This window comes from Mobula hypostoma, chromosome 5, assembly GCF_963921235.1.
Source record: "Mobula hypostoma chromosome 5, sMobHyp1.1, whole genome shotgun sequence".
Classification (NCBI taxonomy): domain Eukaryota; kingdom Metazoa; phylum Chordata; class Chondrichthyes; order Myliobatiformes; family Myliobatidae; genus Mobula; species Mobula hypostoma.
This window is the reverse complement of record NC_086101.1, coordinates 9,539,053-9,552,455: the sequence shown is the minus strand read 5'-3', so window position 1 is coordinate 9,552,455 and position 13,403 is coordinate 9,539,053. Positions and strand designations below refer to the sequence as shown.

General features: G+C 47.1%; 1 protein-coding gene across 1 annotated transcript in view; it reads right to left on the bottom strand.

Moving 5' to 3' along the window:
* Positions 1 to 12,405: 12,405 nt before the first annotated feature.
* The window catches only part of LOC134346566 (zinc-binding protein A33-like), a 28,276-nt gene continuing 27,278 nt past the window's right edge, over positions 12,406 to 13,403 (bottom strand). The window contains exon 6 of the mRNA XM_063047986.1: positions 12,406 to 13,038. Within this exon, the coding sequence (XP_062904056.1) occupies positions 12,506 to 13,038 (533 nt within the window). The 3' untranslated portion in view covers positions 12,406 to 12,505. The remainder of the gene's footprint in view (positions 13,039 to 13,403) is intronic.

Here is a 13,403-nt window from a genome sequence, read left to right as displayed (position 1 = left end):
CTCTCGCTTTAGGAACCCATCATCAGCAGTTTCCTACTGACAGGCTTGACTTACTAAGGGTGCTTCGCTATTGCCGACTTCCTGTGGTGCAAACCCAACACCCCCTCCTCAACCCCCAGACACAGTCAGACTCGGAGGGGGCTTCCCTTCAAGGTCGCCTCCCAGACCCGCTGTTGTCGAGCCGAATCCAACGTGACAATGTGCAGAACGGTCCCTCATCGCCCCCTTGTGGTGACTGACAGTAGCTGGGAGAGTCAGACAAACCAGATTTCAGTCCCCAGAGACGGTGAAGCAAGCTTGAGAAAACTTCTGTAACCGAATGAAATCAGTAGAAGGTATTTGTGGTACAGGGAATACGACCAAGAAAGTGCCCCAGGGCCTCTTCCTCCTCAGGGGACCAGAGAAGTCTGGCATGTCCCTTCAAATTCAAGTTCAAGTTTCATATCAGCGGACTGTACATATATACAATCAAACAAAATAACATTCTTCCAGACCATGCTGCATCCACAAAACATATATCACACACAGCACATTAACAAAAATATTATATTACAATGAAGTTTATAAAATCTAATTCAAAATGCATGCAATAAACCACAGCACAGGTGAACAGCAAATGGCTTTTTGTCCCAGTGACAAGACCTTGGTGGTGACAGGGTATTCATTAGTCTCACAGCCTGAGGGAAGTGGCTGACACCCAGTCTGGCAGTCCTAGTCCTGATGCTCCTGTACCTATTACTGACGGTAGTGGTTCAAAGTGTTTTAAAAACTTGCAGAAGGAAAATAAGAAGGACAGTCAGAAGGAAAAGATGAATTATGATGAACATCAAAGAAGATACTAAAAGCTTTTTCAAAGTATATAAAGGGTAAAAGAGAGTCGAGGGTAGATATAGGACCAATACAAAATGACACTGGAGATATTGTAATGAGAAATGAAGAGATGGCAGAGGAACTGAATGCATATATTGCAACAGTCTTCACAGTGGAAGACAACATCTGCAGTATACCGAACATTCAAGAGTGTCAGGGAAGGAAGTTTGTGCAGTGAAAATTACGACTGAGAAGGTTCTCAGGAAGCTTGATGGTCTGAGGGTGAATAAATCTCCTGGACCTGATGGAATGCACCCTCGGGTTCTGAAGGAAGTAGCTGGAGAGAATGCGGAGGCATTAACAATGCTCTTTCAAGAATTGATAGATTCTGCCGTTGTACCCGATGACTGCAAAATTGGAAATGTTACGCTGCTATTTAAGAAGGGTGGGAGGCAGCAGAAAGGAAACTAGACCTGTTAGCCTGACATCAGTGGTTGGGAAGTTGTTGGAATGGATAGGTAGGGATGAGATTACGAAGTACCTGGAGGCACATGACAAAGTAGGCCAAAACCAGTATCGTTTCCTGAAAGGAAAATACTGCCTGACAAACCTACTACAATTCTTTGAGGAAATTTCGGGCAGACTACTATTTAGATGGGGAGAGAATTGGAAATGCCTCCTCCCATCGACCTGTACCAGGACCATAGTCCTCCATATGCCTGCCATCCATGTACCTATCCAAACTTCTCTTAAACCTTCAAATTGAGCTCACATGCACCTCTTGTGCTGGCAGCTCATTCCACACTCTCACAACCTGAGTGAAGAAGTGTCCCCTCATGTTCCCCTTAAACTTTCCACCTTTCACCCTTACCAGTGACCTTGTTGTAATCCCACCCAACCAAAGTGGAAAAAACCTGCTTGCATTTACCCTATCTATACCACTCAGGCTTTTGTTTACCTCTATCAAATTTCCCCTCAATCTTCTACATTCCACGGAATAAAGTCTTTCAACCTTTCCTTATAACTTGGGGTCTCCAGTCCCAGCGATATCCTTGTCAATTTTTTCTGTACCCTTTCAACCTTATTAACATCTTTCCTGTAGGAAAAACTGCACACAATACTCCAAATTAGGCCTCGTAAACATCTGATACAACTTCAACATAACATCCCATCTCTTGTAATCTATATTTTGGTTTATGAAGGCCAACGCGCCTAAAGCTTTCCTTACGACCCGATCAACCTGAGACACCACTTTCAATGAATGTTGGACCGTATTCCCAGATCTCTTTGTTCTACTGCACTCCTCACTCAGGTAGGTCCTACCAAAGTGCAACATCTTGCAATTGTCCACATTAAATTCCATCTGCCATCTTCCAGTCCAATTTCAGCTGGACCAGATCCCACAGCAAGCTCTGATAGTCTCCCTTGCTGTCCACTACACCCCCAATCTTGCTATCGTCTGCAAATTTTCTAATCCTCAGCGATGAGCCCATTTACATGGAGCCTGGCCACAAGAAAGCAGCGACCGTCATCAAGGACTCCAACCATCCACACCATGCTCTCTTCTCTCCACTCCCATCGAGCAGGACATACAGAACCCTTAGGTCCCACACCGCCAGGTTCATGGACAGCTGTTACCCTACAACCATCAGGCTCTTGAACCGGTGTGGATAACTCACTCACCACAACTCTGAACCAATCCCACAACCTACAGACTCACCTTCAACAACTCTTTGCAAATAATGTTCTCAGTATATTTTTCTTTATTTGAACAATTTATCTTCTTTTGCACATTGATTCATTGTCAGTCTCTGTTTATGTACAGTTTTCATAAATTCTATTGCTTTCTTTATTGCCCTGTAAATGCCGGCATGAAAAGGAATTTCAAGGTAGTACATGGTAACAAATAGGTACTTTGACAATGAATTTTACTGAACTTTGAGTACTGGTATTGAGGGCAATACAGGGCCATCCCCAACATCCTGGCCAATGTTAATCACACAAACAACACCAAACAAAAGAGCCGTTTTGGTTGTTTTCAGCTTGTTATGTATGAATACACAAGATTCTGCAGATACTGGAAATCCAGAGTAAAACTCACAAAATGACGGAGGAACTCAGCAGGTCAGGCAGCATCTATGGAGACAAAGAAAGAGCCAGCTTCTCAGGTCGAGACCATCCATCAGGATGCGATGATCTGAAATACTGACGAAGGGCCTCGGTCCAAAATATCGACTCTTTATTCCTCTCCATAAATACAACACCGTACAGACTCTTCGACCAATGATGCAGTGCTGACATTTTAACCTGCTCTACGATAAACATAACCCTTCCCTTCCACATAGCTCTCCACTTTTCTTTCATCCACGTGCTTGTCTGAGTATCTTCAATGCCCCGAAAGTATCTGCCTCTACCACCACTCTTCCAGAGCGTTCTGCATGCCCACCAACCTCTATGTAGTAATCTACCTCTGACAACCCCCCAGACCTTCCTCCATTCTCCTGAAAATGATGCCCCCTGGTATTAGCCATTGCTGCCCTAGGAAATACTTCCTATTGCTTATGCTGACCACTCTCCAGGTGAAAACATTGGCCTCAGATTCCTGTTAACTCACTTCATACCAATTAGTCCTTCAGTCTCCAGTCCTGGGAAAAAGATATTTGGCCAGTTAAACCTGACACAAGAGCTCGAACCTTTTCACTATTGACTAAGGATGTAATATCAACTAAACCTAGCCTTAAGTAAATACTAGCATCGCTGATGGTGACATTTTTACAGGATTGTTGTGAAAACCCACCCAATTTGGGTGTCACGGTAGCCCAGCAGTAAGTGTAACGCTATTACAGAGCCAGTGGCCCGGGGTCAATTCCAGCTGCTGTCTGTAAGGAGTTTGTAGATTCTTCCTGTGACTGTGTGAGTTTCCTCTGGATGCTCCGGTTTCCTCCCACACTCCAAAGATGTGTAGGTTAGGGTCAGTAAGTTGTGGGCGTGCTATCTTGGTGCCAGAAATGTGGTGACTCTTGGCCTGAGCACACAGAATGTGTTGGTGATTGACACAAACAGCCCGATTCACTGTATCTTTCAATGTGACAAGAAAAGCCAATTTACATTCACAAATGTTGTTCAGGGGGGACAACTGCCTTCCTTACCCCCTCTGGATTGGACAAGACTTCAAATTCTTGGCAATATCATCGTCCCAGAGTTTACCCCGCTAAGCTGATCGTCAAGCCACCCGACCCAGGAGTGAAGGATGAGAGACAAAATGGGGCAGGCGAGAGAACCGATCATCCCTGGAGTACAACAGTAAAACACTTTGAAAAGAAACGTGTTCAGCAGCTGACTTGAAACGGGCTGTCAAAGAGTGAAGAGCAGATTTAGGTCAACAGGTTCTGAAGGAAGTCAAGTTTCAGAATGAGAAGGCAATGGGATAGAATTACAGTCGTGTGTTACCAGACTTAACCCACACAAGAAGCTGTAATGATGAACAACTAGAATGTCAAGTTATTAGGTGAGACAGAGAACAGGAGAAAAATAGATTAGCGCTATGTGTGAGGGGGTGGGGGAGACTGGTGAGTCATATCTCTTCTGAAAGAGAGGACAGGTGAACAAGGAAGCAAAGCTGAGAGCAAAAGCTGTGAACAGAAACTCCGGCAGGGGAAATTACAAACAATGGGAACGTCTCCGCAGCTGAGCGATAGAGACTGAACTCCAATTCTACTCACTGCATTTTAGGAAGACAGGATTTGTCAGCGGACTTGTCCTGGATGGCGAGGATTTTAATGATGGACTCCACACTCCTGAGGCAGCCTCATTTGACGATATCCATAATGGCGGGGAGGCTAGTGCCCATGATGGAGCCAGCTGAGTTTTCAAACCTTTGTAATGGTTTCCGATCCTGTGCAATGGTACCTCCACACGGTCAGTATGTACCCAGACTGAATGCTCCCTGCAGTACATCTGTGGAAGTTTACTTGAGTGAGGGATTTTGGCTGTGCAAAAAGACTGGGAGGATGTAAGAGAGGTATCCTCGAAGTGAAGTAAGATGAAGTGAAGTCATGCTGAATTTATTGTCGTGTGTAAAAGGCACCGTGACAGTCTGGAGACACGACAGGCTGCAGATGCTGAAATCCAGAGCAACACACAAAATGCTGGCTAGATGCATCTCCTGCCTCAGCAAGGACCTGGGCCCACTGCAATTTGCCTATCGCCACAATAGGTCAACAGTAGACACGATCTCAATGGCTGTTCACATGGCCTTGGGTCACCTGGACAATACAAATACCTACGTCAGGATGCTGACCATTGACTGTAGCTCAGTCATCATCATTCCTACAGCCCTGATCAATACGCTACGGAACCTGAGTCTCTGTATCTCCCTCTGCATCTGGATCATTGACTTCCAAACTGGAGGACCACAATATGTGCTGATTGGTAATAATATCTCCATCTCGCTGACGATCAATGCTGGCACAGAACAGGGATGTGTACTCAACCCACAGCTCTACTTTCTCTGTGTGACTGGGTGTAGCTCAAATGCCATCTATATGTTTGCTGATGACAGAGCCATTGCTGGCAGAATCTCAGGTGGTGACGAGAGGGCGTACAGGAATGAGATATTCCAGCTGGTTGAGTGGAGTCACAGCAACAACCTTGCACTCAACGTCGGTGAGACCAAAGAACTGATTGTGGACTTCAGAACGGGTAAGACGAGGGAACACATACCAATCCTCATAGAGGGATCAGAACTGGAGAGAGTGAGCGATTTCAGGTTCCTGGGTGTCAAGATCTCTGAAGATCTAATCTGGTCTAACCAGAACAGCAGCTATCTTTCATTAGGAGTTTGAGGAGATTTGGTTTGTCACCTAAAACAGTTGAGAACTTCTAAAGATGAACCATGGAGAGCATTCTGACAGGCGGCATCACTGCCTGGTTTGGGGAAGGTGCGGGGGGTGCGACTGCACAGGTTCAAAAGAAGCTACATAAACTTGTAAAATTAGTCAGCTCTATCTTCAGTACTAGCCTCCATGGTATTCAAATATCTCCAAGGAGCAGTGCGTCAGAAAGGACCCCCAAGACCCAGGACATGCCCTCTTCTCCTTGTTACCATCAGGAAGGAGGTACAGAATCCTGAAGGCACACACTCAGCGATTCACGAACTATTTCTTCCCCTCTGACATCCAATTCCTAAATGGACATTGAACATTACCTCAGTTTTTACTATATTATTTCTGCGTTTGCAATATTTTAATTTCACTTTTTAATACAGATATATACTCTCTGTGACAGATCTACTTTTTTTCTATATTGTCATGTATTGCATCGTACTGCTGCCGCTAAGATACAAATGTTATGACGTATGCCGGTGACCTGGACCTCTGTACCTCCCTCTGCAATTGGATCCTCGACTTCCCAGCTGGAAGATCACAGTCTGTGCGGATCGGTGACAGTATCTCCTCCTCACTGAGGATCAACACTGATGCAACTCAGGGATGTGTGCTTAGCCCACTGCTCTACTCTTCAATACCAATGACAGTGTGACTAGGCACACCTCAAACAGCATTTATAAATTTGCTGATGATACAACCATTGTTTGTAGAATCTCAGATGGAGTCGAGAAGGCGTACAGGAGCAAGATATACCAACTAGTGGAGTGGTGTCACAACAACCTTGCACTCAACGTCACTCAGTCAGATGAAAGAGCTGATTGTGGACTTCAGGAAGGGTAAGAGGAAGGAACACATACCAATCCTCGTAGTGGGATCAGAATTGGAGAGAGGAAGCAGTTTCAAGTTCCTGGGTGTCAAGATCTCTGAGGACCTAAGCTGGTCCCAACATATCAATGCAGCTACAAAGAAGGCAAGACAGTGACTATACTTCATTAGGGGCTTGAAGAGATTTCGTATGTCAACAAATATACTCAAAAACTTCTCTAGATGTAACGTGGAGAGCATTCTGACAGGCTGCATCACTGTCTGGTATGCGGGGGGGGGTGGGGGTGCTACTGCACAGGACCAAAAGAAGCTGCAGAGGGTCGTAAATATAGTCGGCTTCATCTTGGGTACAAGCCTACAGAGTACCTAGATCTTCAAGCAGCGGTGTCTCCGAAAGGCAGCGTCCATTATTGAGGACGGCCAGCACCCAGGGCATGCCCTTTTCTCACTGTTACCATCAGGCAGGAGGCACAGACTCAGCGATTCAGAAACAGCTTCTTCCCCTCTGCTATCCGATTCCTAAATGCACATTGACCCCGTGAACACTACCTCACTTTTTTAATATAATTGTTTTTGCATGATTTTTCATCTATTCAATATACATATACTGCAATTGATTTACTTATTCATTTACTTATTATTTTTCGTTCTTCTATATTATGTATTGAATTGAACTGCTGCTGCTAAGCTAACACAAGCCGGTGATAATATAATCAACGGGATTTGATGCTGATTCCTTCCTCTGTTTAGCGATCTGTCTGTGTACGAGTGGGCCACAAGTAGCTCATTTCGACTTTCTTTTGGGCAGTCGGCGGGCAGTAAATGTTGGCCCCGCTACCGATGCCCACATTCCAGCCGAGTTACAGCATTGTGTTTCTGCTCTTCCTGCAGTACCGGTTTCCAGCAGCAGGTGGCGATCCTGCACCGTGAAACTATAAACAAGAGACAATCTGCAGATGCTGGAAATAGTTAATCTCTCCCTCTCCCAGTGTAGAGTAACTTCCTGCTTCAAATTATCCTGCATTGTCCCTGAACCAAACAAGACCAAGGTAACATGCCTGAACGACGGACATCCTGTTGCACTCACCTCAATAATAAGCAAATGCTTTGAGAGGCTGGTCAAGGATTACATCTGCAGCAAGCTGCCATCCACACTGGAGCCCCTACAATTTGCCTACTGACACAAGCAATCAACAGACGATGCAATAGCCACTGCTCTACATACCATCCCTACATATCTGGAGAAGAGGGATGCTTATGTGAGAATGCTGTTATTGGACTACAGTATTCAACACCATAATTCCCTCCAGGCTAGACAGGAAGCTCAGAGACCTCGGCCTTGACCCTGCCTTGTGCATCTGGATCCTGGACTTCCTGTCAGATCGCCAGCAGGTGTTAAGAGTGGGCTCCCTCACCTCCACCCCTCTGACTCTCAATACACGAGCTCCTCAGGGCTGTGTCGCCACCCACAGCTCTAATCTGCTAATTAAATTTGCCGACAACACTACATTGATTGGCCTAATCTCAAACAATAACGAGGTGGTCCACAGGGAGGAAGTCATCTCTCTGACACAGCGGTGTCAAGAAAACAACCTCTTCCTCAATGTCGCAAAAACAAAGGAGCTGGTTGTGGATTACAGGAGGAATGGAGATGGGCTAACCCCTATTGACATCAATGGATCTGGGTTTGAGAGAGCGAACAGCTTCAAGTTCTTCGGCATCCACATCACCGAGGACCTCACCACCAGCCGTGTGGTGAAAAAGGCACAACAGCACCACTTTCACCTCAGACAGTTGAGGAAGTTTGGTATGGGCCCCCAGATCCTAAGTACTTTCTACAGGGGCACAACTGAGAGCATCCTGACCGGTATGGGGACTGTACCTCCCTTAATCGCAGGATTCTGCAGAGAGTGGTGCCGACAGCCCAGCACATCTGTACTTGTGAACTTCCCATGATTCAGGACATTTACAAAGACAGGTGTGTAAAAAGGGCCCGTAGGATCATTGGGGACCCAAGGCACCCCAACCACAATCTATTCCAGCTGCTACAATCCGGGAAACGGTACCGCAGCATAAAAGCCAGGACCAGCAGGCTCCGAGACAGCTTCTTCCAGCAGACCATCAGACTGATTAACTCACACTGATCTGAGTGTATTTCTATGTTACACTGACTGTTCTATTTATTATAAATTATGATGATTGCATACATAGATGGAGAGGTAAAGATTTTTGCTCCTCATGTATGTGAAGGATGTAAGAAATAAAGTCAATTCAATTCAATCCAAGCAACACACACAAAATGCTGGAGGAACCCAGCAGGGCAGGCAGCATCTACGAGAAAAAGTACAGTCGACGTTTCAGGCCAAAGCTCTTCAGCAGGACTGGAGAAAAAAGATGAGGAATCACATTTGAAAGGTGGGGGAGAAACACGAGGTGATCGGTGAAACCGGAAGCTGGGAAGTTGAATGGGTGAAAGAGATCCAGGACTGGGGAAGGGTGAGTCCTACAGGAGAGGACAGAAGGTCATGGAAGAAAAGTGGGAGGAGCACCAGAGGGAGGCGATGGGCAGGCAAGGAGATAAAGTGAGAGAGGGAAAAGGGCACGGGGAATGGTGAAGGAGGGGTGGCCATTACTGGAAGTTCGATAAATCGATGTTCATGCCATCAGCTTGGATGCTACCCAGACGGAATATGAGATATTGCTCCTCCAACTGAGTGTGGCCTCATCGTGACAGTAGAGGGGGCCCTCGATGGACATATGGGAATAGGCAGTGGAATTAAAATGGGTGGCTACTAGGATGCAGCTTTTTCTGGTGCCTGATGAAGCAGATTCCCAATCTATGTCGGGTCTCACTGATATACAGGAGGCCACACCAGAAGCACCAAACACAGTCTATGACCCCACCTGACACACAGGTGAAGTGTCGCCTCACCTGGAAGTGCCAGGAGGGAGTTCAGTGGGATGGGACAAATGGATAAGGGAGTCGTGTAGGGAGTGATCCCTGCTGAAAGCAGAAAGTGGGGGAGAGGGAAAGGCTGTAATCCAGAACTTCACTAAGATCTTGGGACTGTTGAAATGAAAATGTTGTTATCGTCAAAGTTCGAATAAGTGGTGAATTAACTCTTGCTACAATTGTAATTTGCAACTATTTCAATCATTCATCTCTCAAACATTATCTATTTTTCTACTTTGCCTGGTAAGCAGCAAGTTTTCTCTAGCTTGTCCAATGGGTCACTACTGATTACAAGATTGAAGACTGACAAAAAGCCAAAGGAAAAAGTAACTTCGAAAGGAACATGAGGGACCAGAGAATGACATTTGACAGTGAGCCACAAGCTCTTTTAAGGCATTCTTATTTAGATAGAGTACCATCAACTGCAGATATGATGAATGCACTTGTGAAAAATTACATGACCTCTGTAGAGCTGATGGCACAGGACCTTTATCAGATACAATTGCTCTTTCTGCCACTTTAGCCGTGGAAGGCTGGTTGTTCTTCAGTAGGTGATGGAATACTGGGTCTGTGACAGACCAGATAAATTTGTTATCTTCTGTTTGAATGTGTGTATCGAACGAGAAGGGAAGAAAGATTAGAGTTCAGGCAGAGAAAAGCAAACTCTATGAGATATACTGACACACAAAAAAGTCTGTATTTCAAGTCAATGGCATTTTTGTTCTGTGCCATAGATACTGAAGTGAGCAACTTCATGCGGCGAACATCAGCCGTGCTGCTCTGCGAGAGCTGCCCGGTTTTTAATGGAAGCAGTGGCAAGTTTGGTGTATCGTTTCCTCCCTTCAGTGTGGTTCTGTGCCAGCGGTGGGTAATGAGGACGGTTGGGAGGACGGAGTGCTCTCATCTGTGCTAACCCCTGCTCAGGTGGAATTACTCTTGGGACTTGAGGCCCGAGGTTTCTGTCAACTCCTCAGACAGGGGAAACGTCCTCCCTGCATCCTGTCTGTTGAGCCCTGAAAGAGTTTTGTGTTTCGCTGAGATCTCTCATTCTTCTAAACGGGGAACATAGAACAGTACAGCCCAGGAACAGACACAGAAACTGAAGTTGGTCATGTGTTGGACAGTGAAGTCTGTCTAAAGTCACAACAGGACCTCAATCAACTGGGAATCTGGGCAATGGAATGGCAGAAAGAATTTAACACAGAAATGTGCAAAGTGATGCATTTCAGGAAGTTAAAACCAGGACAGAATGTAGACAGTGAATGTCAGGGCCCTGGGGAGTGTTGTAGAATAGAAATACCCAGGGGAACAAGTACATAGTTCCTGAGAGTAGAGACACAGGTAGACAGTGTAGTGAAGAAGGTGTCTGGTACGCTGGCCTTCATCGATCGGGGCATTAAGTACATGAGATAGTTTGTCATGTTACAGCTGTACAAGACATTGGTGAGACCACACTCAGAGTACTGGGTGCAGTTCTGGTCACCGAGCTGTAGAAAGGATGACATTCAGCTGGAATGTGTGCAGACAAGAGTCACAGGAATGTTACCGGGGCTCAAGGGCTTCAGGAGAATCTGGATCGACCTCTGAATCCAAAACACTATCCACATCTCTCCTCAACATAGTTGATGTGTAAATGTGCAGAGCCCTGTTAGATTATGAGCTGGGTAAATACATTTATTCACCTCTGAATGGTCGTCCCCTCACTGTTCCTCCTCACCCTGACACCCCCGTTACCAGAAACATCATCCCTGCATCTACCTGGGGAGCCCGGAGCAAGTCTCAGACTCTCTCTCTGTCTCCACCATACACAAATACACACAGGGGACATCACCATTTACATTTCCCCATTGCGTCAATGACCAACACAGTCTGCCCGAGGATTGTGCTGGGATCAGCCTGCATGTGTTGCCACACTTCCGGCTCCAAAATATCATGTCCACGTCTCTCTACCCTTCACCGTACCTCTCCGGGTAGTTCCAACCTGAGCATCGATTTCTCTAATGGTCCACTCCCCTTTCCGAGCACATTCCTTCTTCCTTATCCCCGTTCCAGAGGAAATTACACTGCACTCCCATTTTTTTCTTGAATCAGATGCTGGAAGAACTAAAACAAAACAGAAATTATTTGAAACCCGCAACAGAGCAGGCAGTGTTTGAATCAATTCCGGGAGAGGTCACCGACGTGGAACGTGAAGCCAGTTCCTCTCTCCACAGATCCTGACCAACCTGCTGTATTTTTCCTGCATTCCTGGGTATAAACTATGTCCCAAAATGAATATCTGATTTAACGTAGAGATCCCGGCTCTATTTGTCTCATAAATTAGAGGAACAGCTCCCCATGTTCCGTCAGGGTGATCGTCAACCTGACAGCATCAACATTGAATATTGAAACTTTTGGTAGCTGTTCCCTGTCACTTTTACTATGTAAATGTCTCTCTCCTCCTAATCCACCAGCCCCATCACCCTATCTCTTTCCCCTCCCTCCCCCACCCTCTCCGTTCCCCATCACCCACACACTCCTCCCCACCTCCCTCCCTTTACTCCGGCCTCCACTTTCCCCTCCTGTCAGATTCCAAAATCTTCAGCCCTTTGTCACTGACACCTCTCACCTCCCAGTTTCTGACACATTTCCAAACTCCACTCCTCCCTCATCTATTACCCCTCACCTGGATCCACCCCTCACCTGTCCATTTCCCTCCACAGATGTTACCTGACACACTGGGAGATCCCGCCGCTTCGTGTATTACCGACAGTACATGTCCCGTGTTACCAAGATTCACCGTGACCTCCCTCTCCCAGTCAGCCCCACCACCACTTGTCCCAGTTACCCGGTCAGTCCCGGTGGAGCCGGGGAGCTCAGGACCCGCCGCCCGCGGCTGCTGCTGAATCCGCGGTGTTTCTGTTCCGTTGACGGATGCGGTGAACGAGTTAAAATTAATGGATCGATAATTCTCACATCGTGTTTATTTCACTCTTCGCACATTTATATTTACACTGACTTACTCCTGACGCCGGTCCCGGACCCGACCCGTTTACAGACCCGGAGCGGAACCAGAGCAGATTCTCAGCCGCTCGTTTGGATATACTGTCCTGAAGAAAGGATAAATTTTCCCCGTGAATTTATTCCCAGTGAAGGTGTGGAGATGGGACTTGGTCTCCGCGTTGTAAAATGAAACTGTCCCGGACTGGTAACTGAGATAAACTCCCACCCTCCCGGGGATGGGACCGGCAGGGAGACGGGACTCAGGGGAGGTGTAAACCCACATCTCGTCATCAACCCGCCCGATGATCCAGAATCCGGTCTCCGGACTCGGTGTGACCGATCCCTTCCTCTTCACAGACTCTGCGGCGACTCCCAGACACCACCACCGATTCCCCGTCACCTCCACCTCCCAGTAATGTCTCCCCGATGTGAATCCCTCCGATCCCAGCACACAAGCCCGGTCTGTGAACCTCTTCCCGGTGTCCGGGAGATTCCTCCGGGTCCCGGTCCGTCTCACACTCTTCCGATCCTCAGACACCTCGAGCCGCGGACTCGCCGTTTCCACATCCAGGGTGACAGAGACTGGGGGGAGAAGCAGAGAATTAGAGAGTCCCCGGGGATCGGGGGGAGACTCGGGCAGCGCGGCCCCGGGACCGGACCGGGGGAGAGGCCGCTGGGCCTCAGGCTCAGTCGTGTGGCCGACAGGACCCTTTCCCGGGATTTTACCCAAACACAGCGGATGGGCAACCAGCATCTTCCCGAGGTTTTTCCCCGACATGGAGAGCGGATTTTTTTCCGATCAACACACACAAAATTCTGGAGGATCACAACGGGTCAAGCAGCATGTGTTAAGGGAGATTGCAAGCAGAGACTTTACCTCAGGATTGGAAAGAAAGACGGGAGATAGCAGTGGAAACGGGTATGAGGAAGGAGAGGAGCAACAACTG